General features: G+C 31.4%; 2 protein-coding genes and 1 long non-coding RNA gene across 20 annotated transcripts; all 3 read left to right on the top strand.

The window, feature by feature from the left end:
• Positions 1–6,102: 6,102 nt before the first annotated feature.
• LOC145116624 (3-hydroxyisobutyryl-CoA hydrolase-like protein 3, mitochondrial) lies at positions 6,103–8,912 on the top strand. The gene is made up of 10 exons (XM_079052945.1): positions 6,103–6,364; positions 6,861–6,962; positions 7,142–7,206; positions 7,275–7,409; positions 7,533–7,629; positions 7,739–7,868; positions 7,952–8,130; positions 8,223–8,350; positions 8,442–8,543; positions 8,642–8,912. The coding sequence occupies exons 1-10, from the start codon at positions 6,157–6,159 to the stop codon at positions 8,741–8,743; spliced, it is 1,248 nt and encodes a 415-aa protein (XP_078909071.1). The 5' UTR covers positions 6,103–6,156; the 3' UTR covers positions 8,744–8,912.
• Positions 8,913–10,382: 1,470 nt separating this feature from the next.
• LOC145112043 (2-oxoglutarate (2OG) and Fe(II)-dependent oxygenase superfamily protein) lies at positions 10,383–14,297 on the top strand. Of its 3 annotated transcripts, none has more exons than XM_079048253.1 (14): positions 10,383–10,621; positions 11,197–11,274; positions 11,407–11,510; positions 11,621–11,673; positions 11,761–11,833; positions 11,982–12,043; positions 12,138–12,206; positions 12,323–12,428; positions 12,615–12,685; positions 12,976–13,076; positions 13,220–13,315; positions 13,423–13,490; positions 13,555–13,600; positions 14,020–14,297. In XM_079048253.1, the coding sequence occupies exons 1-14, from the start codon at positions 10,547–10,549 to the stop codon at positions 14,110–14,112; spliced, it is 1,095 nt and encodes a 364-aa protein (XP_078904379.1). In that variant the 5' UTR covers positions 10,383–10,546; the 3' UTR covers positions 14,113–14,297. The 3 variants fall into 3 exon arrangements, with proteins under 3 accessions (XP_078904379.1, XP_078904378.1, XP_078904380.1); XM_079048252.1 differs by having other exon boundaries at positions 14,011–14,297; XM_079048254.1 differs by having other exon boundaries at positions 11,197–11,290; positions 14,011–14,297.
• A 671-nt stretch (positions 14,298–14,968) lies between these two features.
• Positions 14,969–18,932, top strand: LOC145115651 (uncharacterized). 16 transcript variants are annotated; one of them, XR_013711658.1, is made up of 8 exons: positions 14,969–15,571; positions 15,644–15,752; positions 16,093–16,172; positions 16,331–16,878; positions 16,978–17,098; positions 17,237–17,334; positions 18,119–18,215; positions 18,674–18,932. It is a non-coding gene; the product is annotated as an uncharacterized LOC145115651 (long non-coding RNA). The 16 variants fall into 16 exon arrangements; XR_013711648.1 differs by having other exon boundaries at positions 18,119–18,243; XR_013711657.1 differs by lacking the exon at positions 18,674–18,932 and adding an exon at positions 15,837–15,878 and having other exon boundaries at positions 16,093–16,160; positions 18,119–18,456.
• The last annotated feature ends 1,388 nt before the right edge of the window (positions 18,933–20,320 follow it).

Genomic DNA, 20,320 nt, shown 5'->3' with positions numbered 1-20,320 from the left:
GGGTTGGTGGCAGTAGTGCCAGATGTTTCCGATGAAACCCCTAAAAATTAAATTAAATCATATTTTTGGGAAAAATTATTTTTTGATTTTTTAGGGTCGTTATTTTATGGTGGTTCATGGAATAATCATAAGATTTTTAGGCATGGGCAATTCATGATTTCTTTTAGTTAACTGTTGATTATTAAACTACGTGTTTAAATTTTATTATTATTATTTTATAGCCGTGAATTGTTTATGAAACTCTTAAAAGCATAATTAAGTTTTGAAATTAAAAGAGTTTATTTTGTAAAACTTTTAACCACTTCTAAAATGGGTTTAGAATCGGTTTTTTTTTTTTTTTTTTTTGTGTGTGTTTGTGTGTTTTTATGTGTGTAAAAATTGTTTTAGTAAAAATGTTTAAAAATGTTTTTAATTGTGCTCACAAATATTTTTGTATGCATGCAATATACTCGTAATACAAAATATTTTTTGTAAAATAAAGATTGTACAACCATTATTAATAAACACGATAAATTTAAAGTTTGCCATCTAAGAGTTTGAACTTGTGGCTACATTTGGGCATGGTCAGACCTAACCATATCATATATGTGATATATGGTCTTTGTGGAACCTTAAGAAATGCACGTATAGAAGAAAAGGTAAATTAAACGTTTATAGTCTGCAACTATTTATTTTTTATATTTTGCAGGTTGCTACAACTGAAGTTGAAACAAACTATTTTTTTTTAATTTAATTTTTTTTTTCAATAATTATAATTTTACAACATTGAAATTTAATACAAATTTTAATAACTAACATAGGATGAGGAAAGTGAGTGTAAACTATATATGGAGTTCAAAGAAAACCTATTCATATCGGATGTTGTATAGAAAATTTTACTTGATATATGCCATAAGCAAGGGAGAAGTCCATGGTAAAAAAAAAATAGCAAGGGAGAAGTCCATGGTAAAACAAGTTTACTTGATATATCCCTATATAATAAAGGAAAAATGACTCTTAAAGGTAACTAACTGTTGCGTTTATTTTTATTTGGTCAATTTCATTTTTTTTGTACTCAATATACCATCGAACTTGTTGTTTGTGTTCACCATAACCCTTTTGACCGGCTATCACGGCTTTTGACCTGTGATAGCCGGTCAAATGGTTATGGTGAACACAAACAACAAGTTCGATGGTATATCGAGTACGAAAAAAAGGAAAGAGACCAAATGAGAACAAACTCAATAGTTGGTTACCCTCTTGAGTCATTTTCCCCGAAAAGTTAAATGAAATTAAAGTTGTAAAATTATCAAAGACTGCAACCTTCTTTGGCCATAACGTATATGAAGAGCGTTTCGGAGGGGCAACTTCGTTAAAACATGGTCTATGCTATGTTTACTGTGGTTAGCTGTCAACACTTCTCTGCAAAAGGATATGACTGTGTATGAGAGATATATTTATCAGCATAAATGTTTACCACGGTATATTGTGGTGATGTGTCTGCAAAGCCTGTATGATATTGTACATATTGATGTATCTTATCCCATGAATTCGATCTTAAATCTAAGTAAACTAAAAAATCACAGCACTTGTGATTCCATTCGTTTGTAGACTTGTCTAAAATCCATGATACGATAAATCATTTGATTGCAAATGTAAATGTAGTCATGAAATGCACCTGCTTAGTCAAGATTCCTCTAATAAATATTCATGTGCATTACAAAGTTGTACATGTATGAATAATGTTCTTTCGTGGGTTATGTTTTTAAGAGAAGCAAGAATGAATCTCATAAAGTCATTAATATCAGCAGGAGATGACGTAGGATTTGTTGTAAATGAGTAAAGGGAAAATGAATCAGGAGGGTAACCAACTGTTGCATTTGTTCTCATTTTGGTCAATTTCCTTTTTTTTTACTCAATATACCATTCAACTTGTTGTTTGTGATCACCATAACCCTTTGATCGGTTATCACAGGTCAAAAGCCGGTCAAAAGGGTTATGGTGAACACAAACAACAGGTTCGATGGTATATTGAGTACACAAAAAAGGAAAGGGGTCAAATGAGAACAAACGCAACAGTTAGTTACCCTCAAGAGTCATTTTCCCTGTAATAAAAGCAAGGGAGAAGTCCATAGTAGCGTCTAAACAAGTACTATATGTGGTATCCTATCATTTTGCACTTAAAATTTGTTATAATTTTAAGAAATTAAATATTTTTTTAAAGACCTTTTTAGTGGGATTTATCTCTTTTTTCGACAAGGTTTAAATGTGTTAATGAGATTAAACATGATAAACACGTCACGTGGAGCGTGTGTTTTTTATTTTATTTTAGCATTTGAAAGAGTCTGTGTCATGTCTTCTAGGAAAAAAAAAGACACACAAACTTTTTTTAGGTCTGTGGTCTTCTAAAAAACAAACATTCTACAACAAAAATGTCTATCCTCCGGCAGACAAAAGTGGCTAAAAGAGATTTTAGAAAAAAAAAACAAACAACACATAAGAGTTGTATAAAGATAAAATTGGTAAATATTAACCACCGTTTGAATTTGATAACAAACATAGATAACTTTTAAAAAGATTTAAATACCGAAAATACTAAAATTGGGTTTCATTTTCATTCATTGTGTAACCTTCTTGTATGCATTTTTCTCCCAAATACAACTAGACGATCATTAATCTGGTACATCATTTCCAAGATTTGTTTCCTTGATATGTACTTCTATCCCATATACATTCACATCTTCATGAAAATCAAAGTCACTTATCAAAAACATATTTATATAAAATTGCTCTTTAGAATCACCATCATAAGCATTCCCCAACATCTATAAATGAAACATAGATGAAAATCCTCATGTTCCTCATAATATTCCAAATATAGTTGATCACTAGGCTTCATTTGATTCCAGTTACTTGTTTTATCTTATTTTTGCATTTATCAGGTGCCATGAAATAGATTTTGTATGCTAGTTTGAGTATGTTTAATGTAAAGGTGAATGAGTTAGTTGTTGTCACACCCCAAAACCGGAATGGTGGAAACGTTCTGGGGTAGAGGATGTCATGTGTAGCATCACAACCAATGTATAATAGCAATCATAGCAACACAACCATTACAGTGAATACATATATAAAAAAAGTTTACATCAGTTTGAAACTTGTTTGAAATACATCCAAAGTATGTAAAATACAAACATAAGACTCTTATTACTCCAGCTTCTCAAAAATCCAGCAGGTACCTGTCTACTGATTTCCTAAGAATACAAGCAGTTTGAAAAATATCAGCATAAAGCTGGTGAGTTCATAAGAGGTATTTTGTAATGAAAACTCGTTGATGAATTTGTAAGAATGTTCGTATATTTCCAAAAAATCCGATATTTTCTTTAGTGAGAGTGTAGTGTTATCATTTCTGTATAAAACCATGAATGTTCATTACTGAAAACTGTAGTGGTATGCGAAAATACTACTTCATGTGACTAGCTAATGCCAATCATGATATGTAAGTATTCCGTATGAAAATCATTGTATAATCGGTTCTGTTTGCAAACCCTGGCTATCGCCAATATACGTAGTGTGTTTTATTACTTAAAATAAAACAATGTAGTGAAATCCCTGGAATCCTCCAGTCGTAGTGCGTAGTAGTTCTATTTAGTAAAAATAAAACTATTGAAGAGTGACAACTTGTAAACCAAAGTGATTTATACATATTGTGAGTCGTATAACCATACTTGATATGACTAGAGACATTTCCAACGTTCTTCAGGCGTTGAGTTAAATGACATTTGTTACCCTAGGCATGCCTGCCTAACTGTAGCTAGCAGTTCGGGTGTGGGATTGTCAGTCCCGAATAGATCTATTCACAAATCTCACGCTCTCCCTCCAGGAGACTCTGGTTATACTATGATAGGATTTAGCCCTGTACACCCAAGGGTACAGTTTTGAAGTAGTGCCTCACGATATCGTACAATCTAGTTTACATGTAGTGCTGTAGTGTTATACCGTAGTGAAATCCGTATGTATACCGTATGTAGTGACAATTATAGTTATGAAATGCCATGTTCATGTAGTGATGTATACCATGAAGTAAATCTGTCATAGTTTATATGTTTTGTAGTGAAAATCTCTGTACTTGTTACGTTTCGAAAATCCCAAACTATTCCTATTATAGTTTGCATGTATAGTGTGAATATCGAGTCCGGAAAACTATGCAATTTCGGTTATGAGTTGTAAAACGTCCCTTATGCTCAACACAATACAAAAGGGTTAAAGTATGGGAATTGCATGAGTTTTATACTTGTTAAAAGCTCTTTGTATTAGTTTACAAAAGCATTTATGTTTGGCTTGTATTCCCCCCCCCCCCCTGAAATCATTAAAAACACGGAAAATGTAGGGGTATGAACTCACCTTGAGCGAGTAGTTTGTATGAAAGATCGGTACGAGATGTTGAGTGTCAAGTGAAACCTCGAACTCAATTTGATCCTAATAACATGTAATGACACATATATGAGTCAAATGAAGGTATTCCACTACTAGATACGATAGAGAATCACTCTAGGGACTTGGAACTACTTGCACCAAGTGTTAGAACCTTGTAGGATTGAGTAAGGGGAGTGTATGGCCACCTTGAGTGTGTGTGCGGCCATGGGTGTGCGACCCATGGGGTGTGCGGCCGTACACCCATGATGGAAGGTGTCTTGGGGGTGTTTTCAAGGTCCATACTTTCATTCATGAAGTGTTCTAGGTCCATACTCAGTTGTAGTGCAAGTTAAGTGCCTTAGAAGTGGGTTTGCGACCCTATGATGTGTGTGTGGTCGCACACGGGAGTGTGCTGCCGCACAAGGGGAGTGTGCTACCGCACAAGGGTGTGTGCGGCCGTACACAGGGGTGTGCGGTTGTACACCCTTCATGTTTGTGTCCAAAATGCCAACTTTAAGGTGCAACAAGGCTAGGGTCATGTCTAACTCGAAGATGTAAGTCAAACTCTCACTTTGGAGGGTCTTTTAGGAGTGTGCGACCACCTTATGGGGGTGTGCGGCCGCACTCACTTCCAAACACGAAGAACATGACGAATATTGCACACTTAAGGCTTAGATAGAGTGGTCTTTCATGGTTTTCAAGTTAGAGGATGAATTACTCACGTTCTTGAAGCTTTGGAGGGTTCACGGTTGAAGAAGCTTGAGAGAATAGTGTAGTGTGCTGCCAAGGAGTGAAAGGAATGAAAGGAAAGGGGTCTACCCTTTATATAGGGGTGAGAGTGCTGCTAAGAAGTGAGTGTGCTGCCAAGAGGTGGGTGTGCGGCCGCACACCCATGTGTGCGGCCGTACACTTCTCCTAGAGGTGTGTATGGCCCGGTTTGACACTATACGACTTTGCTGACTCATTCCTAACCTCAACCTTGGTCATACTCAAGCTTAGAACACTTAAATGAACCCTTAAACAACACAAGAAGTCATCAAAACAAGTTTAACACTGATTGAATTGACTAAGTGTATAAGATAGAAGTTCCGGGTTGTCACAGTTGTCAACATCTTTGACAAATTTAACATATGGTGATCAATTTGTGAAGTCAAATGACCCATCTTAGCTCTCAACTTCCACTACACCACCATTTTCTTTACAAAATGCGCCATATTAGATTTGGGGTTTGATGATTAGAAATGAAAATGCTTATGAATTTTATAGTGGAGACAAAGGTTTCTTTTGCCACACAGTTTAATACTTTAGATTGTTAGTTTGAGTATAATTGTGACAAATATAGGGAATGACAGTAATGACAATGACAAGCGATTCATCGGAACTATGCTCATCAGGCCTCATGTGTGTTGCACATGTCAGGGTTTAACACTAAGAAATGTAAGAATAAGAAGGTAAAAAGTTAAAAATTAAAGATTGAAAACCAAATGTATGATTTTTGATAAATTATATAGACGACTAGACAAGTGATGTAATTCACTCCAGATGGAATTCGAGAAACAATAAGATTATAAGAAGTCTATACAACAGACAACTTAAATAATTAAGAATAGATATAAGTTTACCTAATTATTCGCAACTTATTTATCGTTTTAAATACTAAAAATATCAAAATGAGAAAAAGAAAAAGTAAGGGAAAAAAGAAAAAGAAAAGAGAATCTTTACGAGCTTCACTTGTCCTCCTGCTAGCTACTGCTGTAAAAAGCAATGCGAATGCTCTTCGGATCATCAGTGATTCCAGTCTTCCCCAAGTTCACTCACACTTTCTCTCTCTACATATCAAATCGATCTCTCTCTGTAGCAGCTTACGCGACCATGGCCACCGCCGCCGACTTTGTCAAAGGGAACGTCTTACCAAACGGTGTTGCTGTTATCACCCTCGATCGTCCAAAAGCTCTCAACGCCATGAATCTAGGTTACATGTTTTTTCCTTATTGCTTATCTTCCAGCCATAATCATCGAGAAATTTAACCCCCTTAGATGATGCTATCTATGTACAGATTAATAGAAATGAAAGTAATTCTACGATATTGAATAATTGTAATCGTAATCAACTATAATGAAGTTGGGATAGAGTTTGAGCTTTGCTGTTTGAAATTGAAATACGAGATAATGATTCGATTAATATAGGATACATAAATTTGGTTAATATCAATTATCTCAGTTCTTAAGGGACGTAATCGGTTTGGAAAGTTGAATTTGTTTCACTCGAGGTATAATTTGTTTCTTTGAAGCTAGATCCATTATGAACCCTTCTGCATGATTTTTCACTACCCTAAGCTTTGTGAATATACAAATTCCATTTCAACGAGTTCAAAATGCATCAAATATATAGTTTACTATGTGCATCCACAGTTCTAGATTTGAAGCACCAATTGGAATTCAAAAAAGATTTGTTCTGTCGACTGCAGATATGGATTTAAGGTACAAAAGTTTTCTTGATGAATGGGAAACGGACCCAAAGGTGAAATGCGTTCTGGTTGAAGGCAGCTCATCACGTGCTTTTTCAGCAGGTATCAAGAATCAGCGTTCTATTGTCTTCCATAAACTATCTTCTCCATTTCTGCAACAAATATAGGTTGATGATAATGATATAATCACTTATATATTTTTCCCATTCATCTTTTAGAATGTCAATTATAATCTCAGTGTTAAGGAAGGTTTACAAGTGTAAACATTCATGGTCATGCAGGAATGGATATTAAGGGGGTTGTTGCTGAAATCCAAAAGGACAAAAACACACCTCTTGTGCAAAAGGTTTCATAAATATGTTACATTATGTTACAAATTATATAATCCTAACTCTAACTTATTTATATCTACAGGTATTCGCTGCTGAATATTCTCTTATTTGCAAAATATTTGAGTACAAAAAGCCATACATAAGCTTCATGGATGGTGTAACAATGGGATTTGGTATTGGCCTATCTGGACATGGTCGCTACAGAATTATAACAGAGGTAAGCCAACAACAATCATGTGGTAAAAATGTAAAAAATGTAAAAATGTAAAATTCATCATAATGACATAATCCTAAACCATAATTTATAAAGTAATCATCTTTTTTTTCTTCTTTTTTCTAGAAAACTCTTCTTGCTATGCCAGAGAATGGAATTGGTTTGTTTCCAGATGTTGGATTTGCTTACATAGCAGCACAAACTCCAGGAGAAGGATCAATTGGTAAATATTGACACTAAAACTTAACAAATTATTCAGCCATAAAAAGAACAAAATAATAGTAGTAAATATCATGTTCATGTGATTATTGATTTGTAAATTCGATGCACAGGTGCTTATCTTGGAATCACAGGGACCAGGATTTCAAATCCAGCTGATGCACTTTATGTTGGTCTTGGGACACATTTTGTCCAATCTGGAAACCTGGGCCCACTTAAGGACACTCTGTTGTCAACTACATTGTATATTTCTTACTTTCCCTTTGATTTCCATATAAGCAATAAATATAATATATATCACATGTATATTTGTGATTTGTATACAGTTCTGAGGATCCACATCATGACATTGAAGCAATATTGGGGAAGTATAGTAGCAACCCTGAGTCAGAGTCCAAATTGAAGTCACTTTTGCCTCATATAGTTTCAACATTTGGTGCAAATAAATCTGTTAAAGAAATTACAGAAGAGCTGGAAAAGTATCAGCAGAATACTGATGCATCAGGTAAGAATACAAGGCATTAAAGTTGTTTTTTTTTTGACTTACTAGGCTTAATAGGGGCAAATTCGTAAAAAGAAACACCTTATTGTGTGCAGTTTCACAGTGGGCAACAGATGCTCTTGTGGGGATTAAGAAAGGAGCTCCATTTTCTCTTTTCCTTACACAAACGTATTTCTCTAGAGTTGCATCTGCATGCAGAAACAACCAACATGAATTATCCACAGTGAGTTCACTTGTAATATATTTATTTATTTAGGTTTTAGATTTAATGAAATTTTGTTTGATATGATGATTGTTTTGTTGTATATATATAGTTAAATGGTGTTATGAAAACCGAATACCGAATTGCTTTAAGGTCTTGTATAAGAAGTGATTTTGCTGAAGGGGTTAGGGCAGTATTGGTGGATAAGGATCAGGTTTGAAAAATTGCTTTAATAAGAAAAAAAATGAAGTCTATGATGTAATAATATTGACATTTTTTTTTTTTTTTTTCATATTCTTGAATCTTAATTAGAATCCCGAGTGGAATCCATCAAGTTTAGAGGAAGTTGAAGCAAGTGAAGTGGAAGCTCTCTTTAAACCATTAGGCTCAGAGGCAGATGAACTTAGTGTTTGAGTCATGGGGAATTTGTCTTGGAAAAATAGCAAGGAGACATTTAGATTAGCAATTAGCATTCTAAGTTCCAAAATATTTCAAGTTTAGCTCTTATTGATCCTTCAATGTGCATGTTGTGTCAAACCTTTTGTTAATGTGCAATGGATATATTTCATGCATAATTTAAGTATTTGGATGTGACGCAAAGGAAAATAAATATATGATATTTTGGTATCGAAGTAATAAGATTTGAACATACGTGCAAAAAGATTTTACAAGAATTACTATTTTTTTTAAGGTAAATATACAAATATATGTTCTTGTTATAACCATAACTATAATATGAAAACAAATATCTCATAAACAAATCTGATAAAAAGAACAAAAATCACAATAGATGTGATAAGTTTGACGTACTTAAGGATAAGTCCATTTAGGTTTTCTATTATTTTTATGAATCAAATAAGTAAATAAAAATTAAAGAAATCCTTAATATTTTACCCTAATTTACGAAAAGTCCATAACTAAAATTTGTTTACAAAAAAAAACATGAATTACTGTAAAAATGACGATTTGACTACTTTTTTCCGGTTTCATTATTTACATGGTTCCATTAAAGTCTCATTGTTTTAAACTAATTTACGAATAAATCTCAAACTAAAATTTAGTGATGATTTGATAATTTTCTCTCTGTAACATAAATTTTACCGGTTTCATTGCTAACCTGGACGTCTAGTCATTAAATGAGTTGATGAGATGAATATGTTAGGTTATATAATGTTATGTTTACCATAAAACTTGATATTATGATGTATTGTATATTTTTTGAGATATAAAATACATCCAACGAAGACTTCAATAATACATAAACTAGCAACAATTTCGTCATTTTTTACGTTTATAAGAAATTTTAAATTGTATATTTAATTTTATGTAACCTAATGTATCCATCTCATCAAACATCAGCTCATTTCCTGTCATTTTTTTCCTGGAAACACACATTTTACCGGTTTCATTGTTGAACTAGATACATAGTCATAAATGAGCCGATGAGATGAATATCAAATTTTATAGTAAATGTAGCATTATATACCCCATCGTATCCATCTAATCAACTAATTTAATGGCTAGGTATCAAAGTCAACAATGAAACAAATAAAATGTATGTTACATGAAGAAAAATGTCAAATCATTACTAAATTTTAGTTTGTGACTTATTCGTAAATTAGGGTAAAATAATATGACTTTAATGAAACCATGTAAGTAATGAAACCGGTAAATCGGAAAAAACGGATTAAATCATTATTTTTACCGATAGTTCATGTTTTTTCCTAAACAAATTTTAATTTAGGATTTTTTTGTTAAATTATGGTAAAATATTAGGATGTTTTTTTGGATATTTCTCTAAAAAGTATCAGTGAAAAAAGAAAAGGGTATAAGTTAAATAAACTGGATAAATTTAAGTTAACTGATACTTGGGTTTCCCCGTTAAGTTCTAACCTTTTCAGATATTTTTCTATTTTGAACTACAACTAAAGGTTATGAGATTCGAATTTTGGAATGTTTGATACAAATACCAGCACTCCTCAAATAGTTGAGGGACCATTTTTGTAAATTACTAAGAGTCGTTTTGCAAAAGCAACGGCGCTGAAGTCCAAAAACAAACATCAGTATCCTCCTCGTTTCGTGTTCGTTCAAATCACCAAATGCTTCAAGTAAACTTCCAAAATTCTCTTCCTCTTCCATCCCTAATCCCTCCTCACTTTGCGTCATTATCGCCGCCGTCTCCGCCTTTCTTCCCGGGGCCGCAGTCCAATCCCTGAGATGACGTCGGGATCTCTCGCAGCCGCGCAGACTCCCACACTCCGGACGGTTGTCATTCCGTTTACGCAACTTAAAGTAAGTTTTATCGCTTACAATTCCGCTTTTAACTTCCATAAAGGTCAAAGGTTCATATAATTTTTTATTGGTAAGAAAGCAAAGTAATTAAGGGAAGTTCTTCTACTTAATTAAAATTAGAATGAGATAATTGGATCATCAGGTAATTTTACATATATTGCTTCTTCAAATCTGATTATCTTGTCTGTAAATTATCACAAGTCATGATTATAATCGGTTATCACCAAACAATTTTACCTGAAGGTCGCCATAGTAAATTTCTTAGATAGCCAGAAAGTAGATTTATCTTATGGATTCAAATCAATATAAAATGATGGGAAAATAGTTGATTTTGGCTCAATAATTGGTAGAACAGGAAATGTTACATTTTCAATAGCATTGACTATTGAGTGGTTTAGTGTGTATTGTTTTTATTTTTTAATAAGTTATATTGATTAGAATCAATAAAGAAACATCAAGCATCTCCTCAAGATTCTGATCTTAGTAAACTGATAAAAATTTGTATGAATCTTGTTTGTATTTCTTTAATATGCTGACCCTTGTTTTTATTTGTTAATTGTTACCCATGTGAATAGGATAAAGATGCTGATCTGTCCATGAAAATTGAAGAAGGATTTGGACCAGATGGATTGGGAATTATATCAATATCTGATGTATGAAAGTTTAGTGGTATTTCTTGCTAATTTAATCTGTCAATCCGCTTATAACCACATAACTTTCATTGATTTTGCATTTAATAAATGGCATTAAATTTGTCATCTGAAACTACTCTACATTTTGTGTAGGTTCCTGGGTACACTGTATTGAGACAAAATCTTTTAAATCTTGCTCCTATTTTAGCCAAACTTCCTGAAAAGGTGAAGAAGGATCTAGAAGATCCTCAAAGCAGGTTACCACAAACAACTTGTATATTTCAGAAACAATGTATTTATCAAATTTTTATTTTAAATTTAGGAAATTGCATATCTCTAAAATTTCACTACATTTGTTTACATATAGATATAACTTTGGATGGAGCCATGGAAAAGAGAAGCTTGAATCTGGAAAACCTGGTGTGAAGCATAAATGTTTTAGATAAAACCATAATATATAAACTGTTATAAAATATATTTGCTGATTATATGTTAATAATTATGCAGATCTGCTAAAAGGTTCTTTTTATGCAAATCCATTATTAGATGTACCTACTACTGATGCTTTACTACTTCAAAGGTAAAATCTTGAAACCCTTTACCTGTTTTGTAGAAGTTTCAATAGGAAATTACTCTTTTGCCCATTTGTAATTGTCATAAATATATTGATCCCATCAGTTTTAGTTCACATTTGGGGTGCAACTAATCTATGATCCTTTGCTTCACAGGTACCCTGCATACTGTGGATCAAATATTTGGCCTCAAACTGCATTGCCTGAACTTGAAGTCGGTATGTTTATTACCCATAAATCGGAAATTACCATTTTGCCCCTTCATGAGCATTTTAGAATGTTGATATATTTTATCTTTTGCTGTGCATGTAGCTTTTAAAGCGCTTGGAAAACTTATTCTCGATGTCGGTTTACTTGTAGCATATCATTGTGATAAATATGGTAAATTTCTTTACAATATATATCCATAATCATATTTTAATTCTTGAATTTAATAATGTTTTTGTAAATCTATGAACTTTTATATGTAATTGTTTCTTTAATGCTCAATGGAACAGTGTCGAATGAGATAGATATGCAGTCCAATGAAGGGATTGAGCAGATTGTGTTCCGTTCTCGGTGTCATAAAGGTCGTTTGCTGTATTACTTTCCTGCTGAAAAAGGGTAAAATAGTCTTTTCACATCTACACGTTTACAAGTTTATTACAATACTACAAGTATTATATAAACGAGACCCACAAAACAAAAATGTTAAAACCCCTAATGAAATAGTGCATTTGGGCCAATCTTGATGTGTAAACATAACTTTTTTTTTTTTTTTTTTTAATTTTTGGTTTTTAATTTTTGTAGTAATGATGTTGATGATAATGACTCCATGTCATCATGGTGTGGCTGGCATACAGATCATGGTTCTCTCACTGGTACACAATTTTTTAGCCATTAATTTTTATTTTGTAATCTAGTTAATTTATTTATAAAAAAGTTTAAAAGTATTTAACAATTTATAAGTGTAAAAATGGTTCCATATTTAGTCTTTTTTATAAAGGTTTAGACATGTTTTTCTAGATTGCAACCATCAACAATAGAAAAACAAACTCTCCTTAAACGTTAAACATATTTCAATGATTTATTGAAAAAATTTTATGTTGATAAATTGAGTTAAAATTAAATTTTTATATTTGTGTAATGTTTGGTTGAATTCAAAATGTAGGTCTCACGTATGCCATGTTTACCAAAGACGGTGTAGAAATACCATGCCCCGATAATACTGCTGGTCTTTATATCAAAACAAGAACCGGTCAAATAGTCAAAGTATATATATATATATATATATATATATATATATATATATATATATATATATATATATATTCTTTCTTTCTTTGGCAAAAGACGGAAATGCCCTTCTCATTTTTTGTTTGCTTGAAATAATAATTTGGTATATTTTGGATTAGGTGATGTACAAGGAGGATGAAATTGCATACCAAATTGGCAACATAACCGAAATACTTTCAAGAGGTCGTCTTTGTGCAACACCACATTGTGTTCGTGTATGTTCACTTGACTTTATTATTATTATTATTATTATTTATTTATTTCCTTATTTTTTCATTTAGATCAATGTAGAAATGAAATGCAAAATTTATTTTATTTGCAGGCACCAAAAGGAGAAAAAGCAACAGGACTTGAACGTTCAACTTTTGCATTTTTTATGCAACCTGACTGGTAATATTGCCTATAAATTAACATTCGTTAGAATATAATTTGTTGCTAATTTTTTAATTTTCAGGGATGAAAAGCTTAATTTTCCGGAGTCGGGGCATGTCAATCAGGAGGTAGGTTATAACCACCCTTTTGATGCTATAATTTGGTAGATTTTTGAAACTACAAAAAAAAAAACAATGCTATAATTTGGTAGAATTATCAAAGTATTATGCTATAAGAAAAAAAGTGGAAGTAAAATGCTATGGTTTGCTAGATTTTTCTAAGTATAACGACTTAATAAAAAAGTTGAAGAGCTAAATGCAAGAAATAGCAATGGTTATGTTCATTGATTTGTTTATTATAGCATCCTACTTTAATCTTTTCTAAATTACAAGATTGTAGTTTGAAAAATTTACCCAATTATAGCAATGTCATCCAAATACAAAGTAACTTTCACTAATATATATATATATATATATATATATATATATATATATATATATATATATATATTTCTCATTTTTTATTTTTTACAATACAGTTGATACAGGCTAATGAATTGCTTACATTCGGAGAGTACACAGAGAAGCTCCTTGACAAGTATTATCATCTGAAAAATGTAGAGACACCCGATAAAGTTTAATGTGTCAAATTTAATAGCTTAGGATCTTCTTTGTTAATTTGATGATGCCTTTTCATTATTTGAAATTTGCTCATATAATGTGAAGAAAATGACGAAATGATTATGGCTTCTATAATATACTTGTAATAAGATTGAATAAAAATAATGTAAATCAATAACATTTTACTATTATTTATAGTTTCAAATCCTCGTACATTTATCCGAAGATTTCCTAATCCGGTCTAATACTGTTGTTTAGTTTGATTTTATCAAGATGGAAGCTGTTTTGTCCATCTTTATATATATATATATATATATATATATATATATATATATATATATATATATATATATATATATATATATGGAAAAGTTCAATAAAGAACCATAATTATTGGTTCTTCAAGGAACCAAATCTTTTTTTCAATTTCCAGAGTTTATTCTTTATCGAAAAAAAAACCTAAAAATATCTAAATTCATATATTAACATTGTGAATGTGAAAAATATTTTTCGGATTCACCGTGTGAATCCGGATTCACTTTGTGAATTTTCAAAGATTCACATTGTGAATTTGATGTAAAAAAAAAAAAAAAATCAAATTTGATATCATTGGAAAAATGATAAAAAGTTATAAATTTCTGTATTTTTAGTTTTTTATTTTATAAAAAATAAGTTCTAAAAGTTGAAAAAAAAATTGGTTCCTTAATTAATTATAGTTCTCTATTGAACCTCACCCTATATATATATATATATATATATATATATATATATATATATATATATATATATATATTATTAAAGATATTGTTCATTTCTTGAAAATTAAGACGTACAACACCTCATGTACAATAATATTAAGTACATAACCAATCTTATACGTATTACACTACATGGACCTTCCCCTAATCTCCTAAACACAGCCGCCATCAAACCAATTCTCATCGTCTCCACCAAAGATGCAGTTATTCCTCCTAATCGTTCACTTGCGATTCCTCCTAATCGTCCATTGCCTTAGACGGTCGACACCGTCTCAGTCCTGCTTTTCCTTCACTGCCACCAACGTCCCTGGATTTCCATTGCCGACCCACCGACAACTCATCGGCTTCTCCTTCTCCATGTCTCACCGGTGTCTTGCTCCTTAGGAACAATATCTAACCCAAAATCCATCCACCGGTTATCCACCGCATCCTCCTTCTTCCAGTTCTTTCCATATAGTTCCTCCTACCGATTTCTTTTAACCAAATATCCTCAATCTCCTTTTCCTATTTTCAGTTTGCTTCAATCCCGTTATCGGTTCTGATTTTATGAACAAACACCTTCCATTTTTTTTAACCTCAGTCTATGTGTGATTATTGTACCTAGGAAACTCGAGGAGCTACTACATCTTTGTTTCTTGGGCTTGTAATCTGTTGGTATTTTTTTTTGAGAAGCAATCAGAAAAGGTGATATTTTCTCATCGGTCGATTGAACCCACCTATGGTAAGTCTTTAATCGGGGAAGGTGCCTACCCAATTATTATCCTCTAATTCTGTCATACAATTTATGTAACAGGAATCATTACTCATTAAGGTACTATAAAAAAAGGGAGAAATGGTTTGTGCACCAAAGGTGTTCGACAAAATGTTACAAAGAAAAGGAGATCGCTGGGTTAGTTGGAAAGGTAATCATTCAACCCTAACAGATTTCATATATGGATTGGGTTTTTATTGTTCATATTTGGATTGGGTATCAATTTCAATTCCAGTCACGCTTTGATCCTGGGTTCAAGAAATATTTAATCAGCCAGGTAATGCTTCCCTTTTTTCGTGGCCATTTTTCAATGGAGTGGTTTGATGCCCCATATCTTTCTCTTAGGAACTTCATTGAAATCATCTTTTTGCTTATTCAAATACTAAAAATGTGGCACCCCAACTGTTTGTTCTTATGCCTATGAGACCCTTAAACTGTTTAATTAAGTGGTTTCATGGGGAAACTTGATGGATGTTTGATTGTATGTATAGGGAGAATTGGTTATGCTATTTTGGAAGATGGAAAGGATTTTGGGAAGCTGGTTGAGGGCCTATATTGGGTGAGTAGGCAGGTAATATTATTTGATTAATATATCATCATTTTCATTTCTTTAATTAACACATTGTGTTTTTATTTTCCTTTATTAATTTGTCGTATGTACACGTTTTAGGAAATGATTTTTTTTCTTTTCTGCTAATGAATTTAATGTTTTGTTCGGGTCGATTCCAGGTAACATGGACAACATTCTAGATCTATAGAAGATTAAAGACGAAGTGTTTCTCTCTGTGCTCTCATTTCTTCCCCATACATTATGTTCTTTGAATGAATGTGAAGGGTTTTGGTGGTTCTTTTTCTTTATGCAGCTTTTCCAACATAGGGACCTTGAACGGGTAAAATGTACAATTACCTGCTTCATTTTTTTGTGCAGATATTTTTATAAGTCTGGATCAAAGTTATGGGTAATGAAAAATGAATGTTTCTAATTCAATAAACTCAATATGACCATATCTTCTCCATATTCAGTTACGTGTAATCACGTTTGTGTTTTAATATTACATGTTATGGCTAAATTCCACAACACACATAACCTCTTTTAGTTTTTTGTTCATTTGTGAATTCAACATTCTACCACTCACTAGGACTTTTTGGTTAACTGCTAAACACAATTGTTTTTTAATATCACAGGTTGTAGTGTCTTCACATCAGAAAGCCGAGGTATAAGCTTTATGTTTTATTTGGCAATTCATTCTTTATAACGGTTTTATTATAGTTTCCAGGTATAAGTTTTATGCTGTATATGCTTACAAGTTTTAATATTTGATGTAATTAGTATTTTTCCATTTTAGTTTGAATGTTTCTTTTCTAATTTTTAGCAGGTGTCCTTTTTCCAATTGATCAACCGGACCATTTGCGTCTTATACTTATTGTGCTCTGCTGCTGACTAATGAAGGATGTGGTGATTCGTTAGTTATTTTTGGGACGTTTTGAAACAGCGAGGTGTGTTATTGCTTTTGTGTCATTTAATGGTCAAACCGTTTAGTCCTATTGGGATAAAATGGTACCCATTCATCCAATAAAGAGAGGTTTTTTATTATACAAAAGTAGTATTAAATGGATTAGTTTTCTTTGTTACAGGGGAAAAACGTCCATCCAAGGGAAGAAATACATGCATGAAGCATAGTGAAGGAATGTTTTACTAATTTTGAAGCAATTGATGTGAACACATGAAAAAGGTTGGTATCAAGAATTTGTAACCTTCTTTTTTATAACATTTTAAGTGATTTACTCACTAATGAAATAAAATGATTTAACATCTTAAGTGATTTAATGGTTTATGTAAATTCGAATTATATTTTGGGTTTTTGAATATGATGTGTTATTTAAAACTTGGTGTTAGTTGTAATAAAATCGTGACACTTTTTTGAATATGTTATGTTATTTAAAACTTGATATCACCGTGTAAGGTCAATGTTTTGATGATATGTATGGAAATTTGTTAAAAATGATGGTGTTGATATGCAGTGTTATTGTTAATTTCAAAAAAGTATTTATATATAACAAATTTTATCTGCAATCCTTATATTTGGCTAAATGGTGTAATAGTTTGCCTTTGTTTTTAAATGTTTAATCAGTATCATTATAAGTGGTATTTTTATCATAAGAGTATTCAATTTTTAAGTGTTATTTTTATCATAAAAGTATACAAATATAAAACAAAAACATTAATTTATTATTTATATTACGTTGATTTGAAACCAAATTTTTGAAAACTAGATCAGAGCACTAACTTGATTTATGATTGCTAATTTCTAGCCCTGAATCCATTTTTAGCTAATGCTATTTATATTCGAGTTATGTATGTATGTGCCCTTTATTTTTGGATGATGCTTTCTATTTTTAGCTAATATTGCTTTCTTTATTTTGAATTATGCGTGTTCTTTATTTTCTAGCCTTGATTTATGATTGATGTTTCAGATTAGTCAGACCACTGACTTGTGGTAATTGGGTTTATTCTAGGTACAGAGGAGGTTGTTGTAGATGGCCTTAGTAAGCAACTCTCCAAGGGGGACCATCTTTAAGAAGCAATGTACCTATCTTCTTGAAGAGGAATGAGGTACCTGGCCTAATCTACTCATACAGAGGTTTGTGGTTGTGGCTTATTGAGCACTTGAAGTTCTAATAGTTAAGATGATGATATTGATCTTTAACACATCTTAGCATAATTACATTAAAACGAGATTTCTTTTGAATCTGATTATTACTGTTTGGTAGGCACATGTGTGTGTATTGGTGTGTGTGTGGTGAACTTTATTATAGTTTGCTCTCTTTTGTTCTATAGTATCAACTCCATTTTTAATTTGAATATTGGTAAATCTAAAGGTGAACTTTTGGTTCGTTACCAACATGAATGTTAATTTAATAATCAAGATTACTTACAAAACCAAAGAATTTGTGTCAATTTTCATGTTGAAAAATAATGTAACAATATTATATTGTTGTTTATATATATATATATATATATATATATATATATATATATATATATATATATATATATATATATATATATAGGATTAGCAGGAGCAGTGTTTGCAGCTGTTGTACGCAATAGTGCTAATAACCACTACAAAAGGTGATAGAAGAAATCATGGGAGATCATGATATGATGGTATGCTTCTTCAATTCAATCTCGACTTCTATTCCTTTGTACCATTTTTGCATTCTCTACCGTTTTTTGTGCATTTTTTTTGTACAATTTTTTATGTAGTATAAGCATAAACCAATTGGGAAAACGAAACGTCTTAGAAAATGCTCCTATATTTGTACTTTATTTATTCTATACAAAAACTGTCATGTTTAGTTGTTTTAACTTTTAATTAATTTGTTGTATAATCAAATAATTTTTCTAAAAAAAATGTTTAAAATGCTTGCTTTCATTTAATCGCAAATGTTAGTGTTTGTAGAATTCTATCCAATTTTATTTTACAATAGAGGTCCTAAATCTTGCATGATCAACATTACCAACAAACCATCCAATTGCAATTATTAAATTTACTTGGTTTAAGTTTGAATCATTATGAAGAGTGTAATCATAAGTTGTTGATAAAATTTGTGGTTTGCTATCCCACACTTCTTGGAAGACTGCGTTGGGTTTTCTATTGTCATATTATGGTGCTTTTTTGGTGGTTGACCATTTTGCCCTTGGTGCTTGTTTGACTACTTCCTTGTGATTTGTTTTTTGATTGGTACTGGATTTGATTGTGTTTATTGCTTTCATTTATTGTATAGGCATTATACTTTCAATATCTTTCATATTATAACATTGATCTTTGAAATATAAAGGCTTAATAAGGAAAAATTAGAATAAAATATTTAAAAAAAAGATGCCATGTTCTAGAAACAAATGAAAGTACATTGTTATTTTTTTGAATTTAACCTAATTAGGTGCTAACTGTAAGAGTTATTAATGTATTTTAATTGGTTTTCCTTTTTAAGCATTTTGTTGGTGAAAATCAAATAATATAATTAGTATGCATATGTTGCATAATTTTTTTATAAAACTTAATAATTTGAAATGAAAGTATGATACTATATGAGACAAACAAATGAAAGTATATGATATATCCTTCATTTACCTTCTGATTGGGCTAAATGCAAAAAATAACAATGTACTTTCACTTATTTTTATAACATCTAACTTTCATTTCTAATTCTAACTTTTTTTTCTTTTTCTTCTTATTAAGCATTGTACTTTAAAAATACAATGGTTTAATAGGAAAAAAATACTTCAATTTTAAAAAAATTTTGAATTTTAAATGAAAGTATGATGCAAGATTAGGCAAACAAATAGAACCGCATTGTTATATCTTGCATTTAGCCCTTAGGCTAAATGCAAGAAATAGATATATACTTTCATTTTTTAGTCTAATTATAGCATCTAATTTTTACTTATTTTTTAAATATTATTTTTTAAGACAAGATAAGAACCATTTATTGATTAATCATGACAACAAATAAAAATGGACATTTCCAAATGAACAATAAACACCGAAAGGAAACGATTCGTTGAAAAGTAACTTCTGTTCCTTGAAATATAACATGTTTCTAAATGAAATTATTTGCCAATATAAACTATTTGCACCCGTCGCTTGGCGCGGGTAAACGGCTAGTATATATATATATATATATATATATATATATATATATATATATATATAT

Source organism: Lactuca virosa, chromosome 5 (assembly GCF_052849685.1).
Source record: "Lactuca virosa cultivar CGN04683 chromosome 5, Lactuca_virosa_CGN04683_v6, whole genome shotgun sequence".
NCBI lineage: Eukaryota > Viridiplantae > Streptophyta > Magnoliopsida > Asterales > Asteraceae > Lactuca > Lactuca virosa.
Note: the sequence above shows the minus strand (reverse complement) of the source record. Positions and strands in the feature narration are given on the sequence as shown.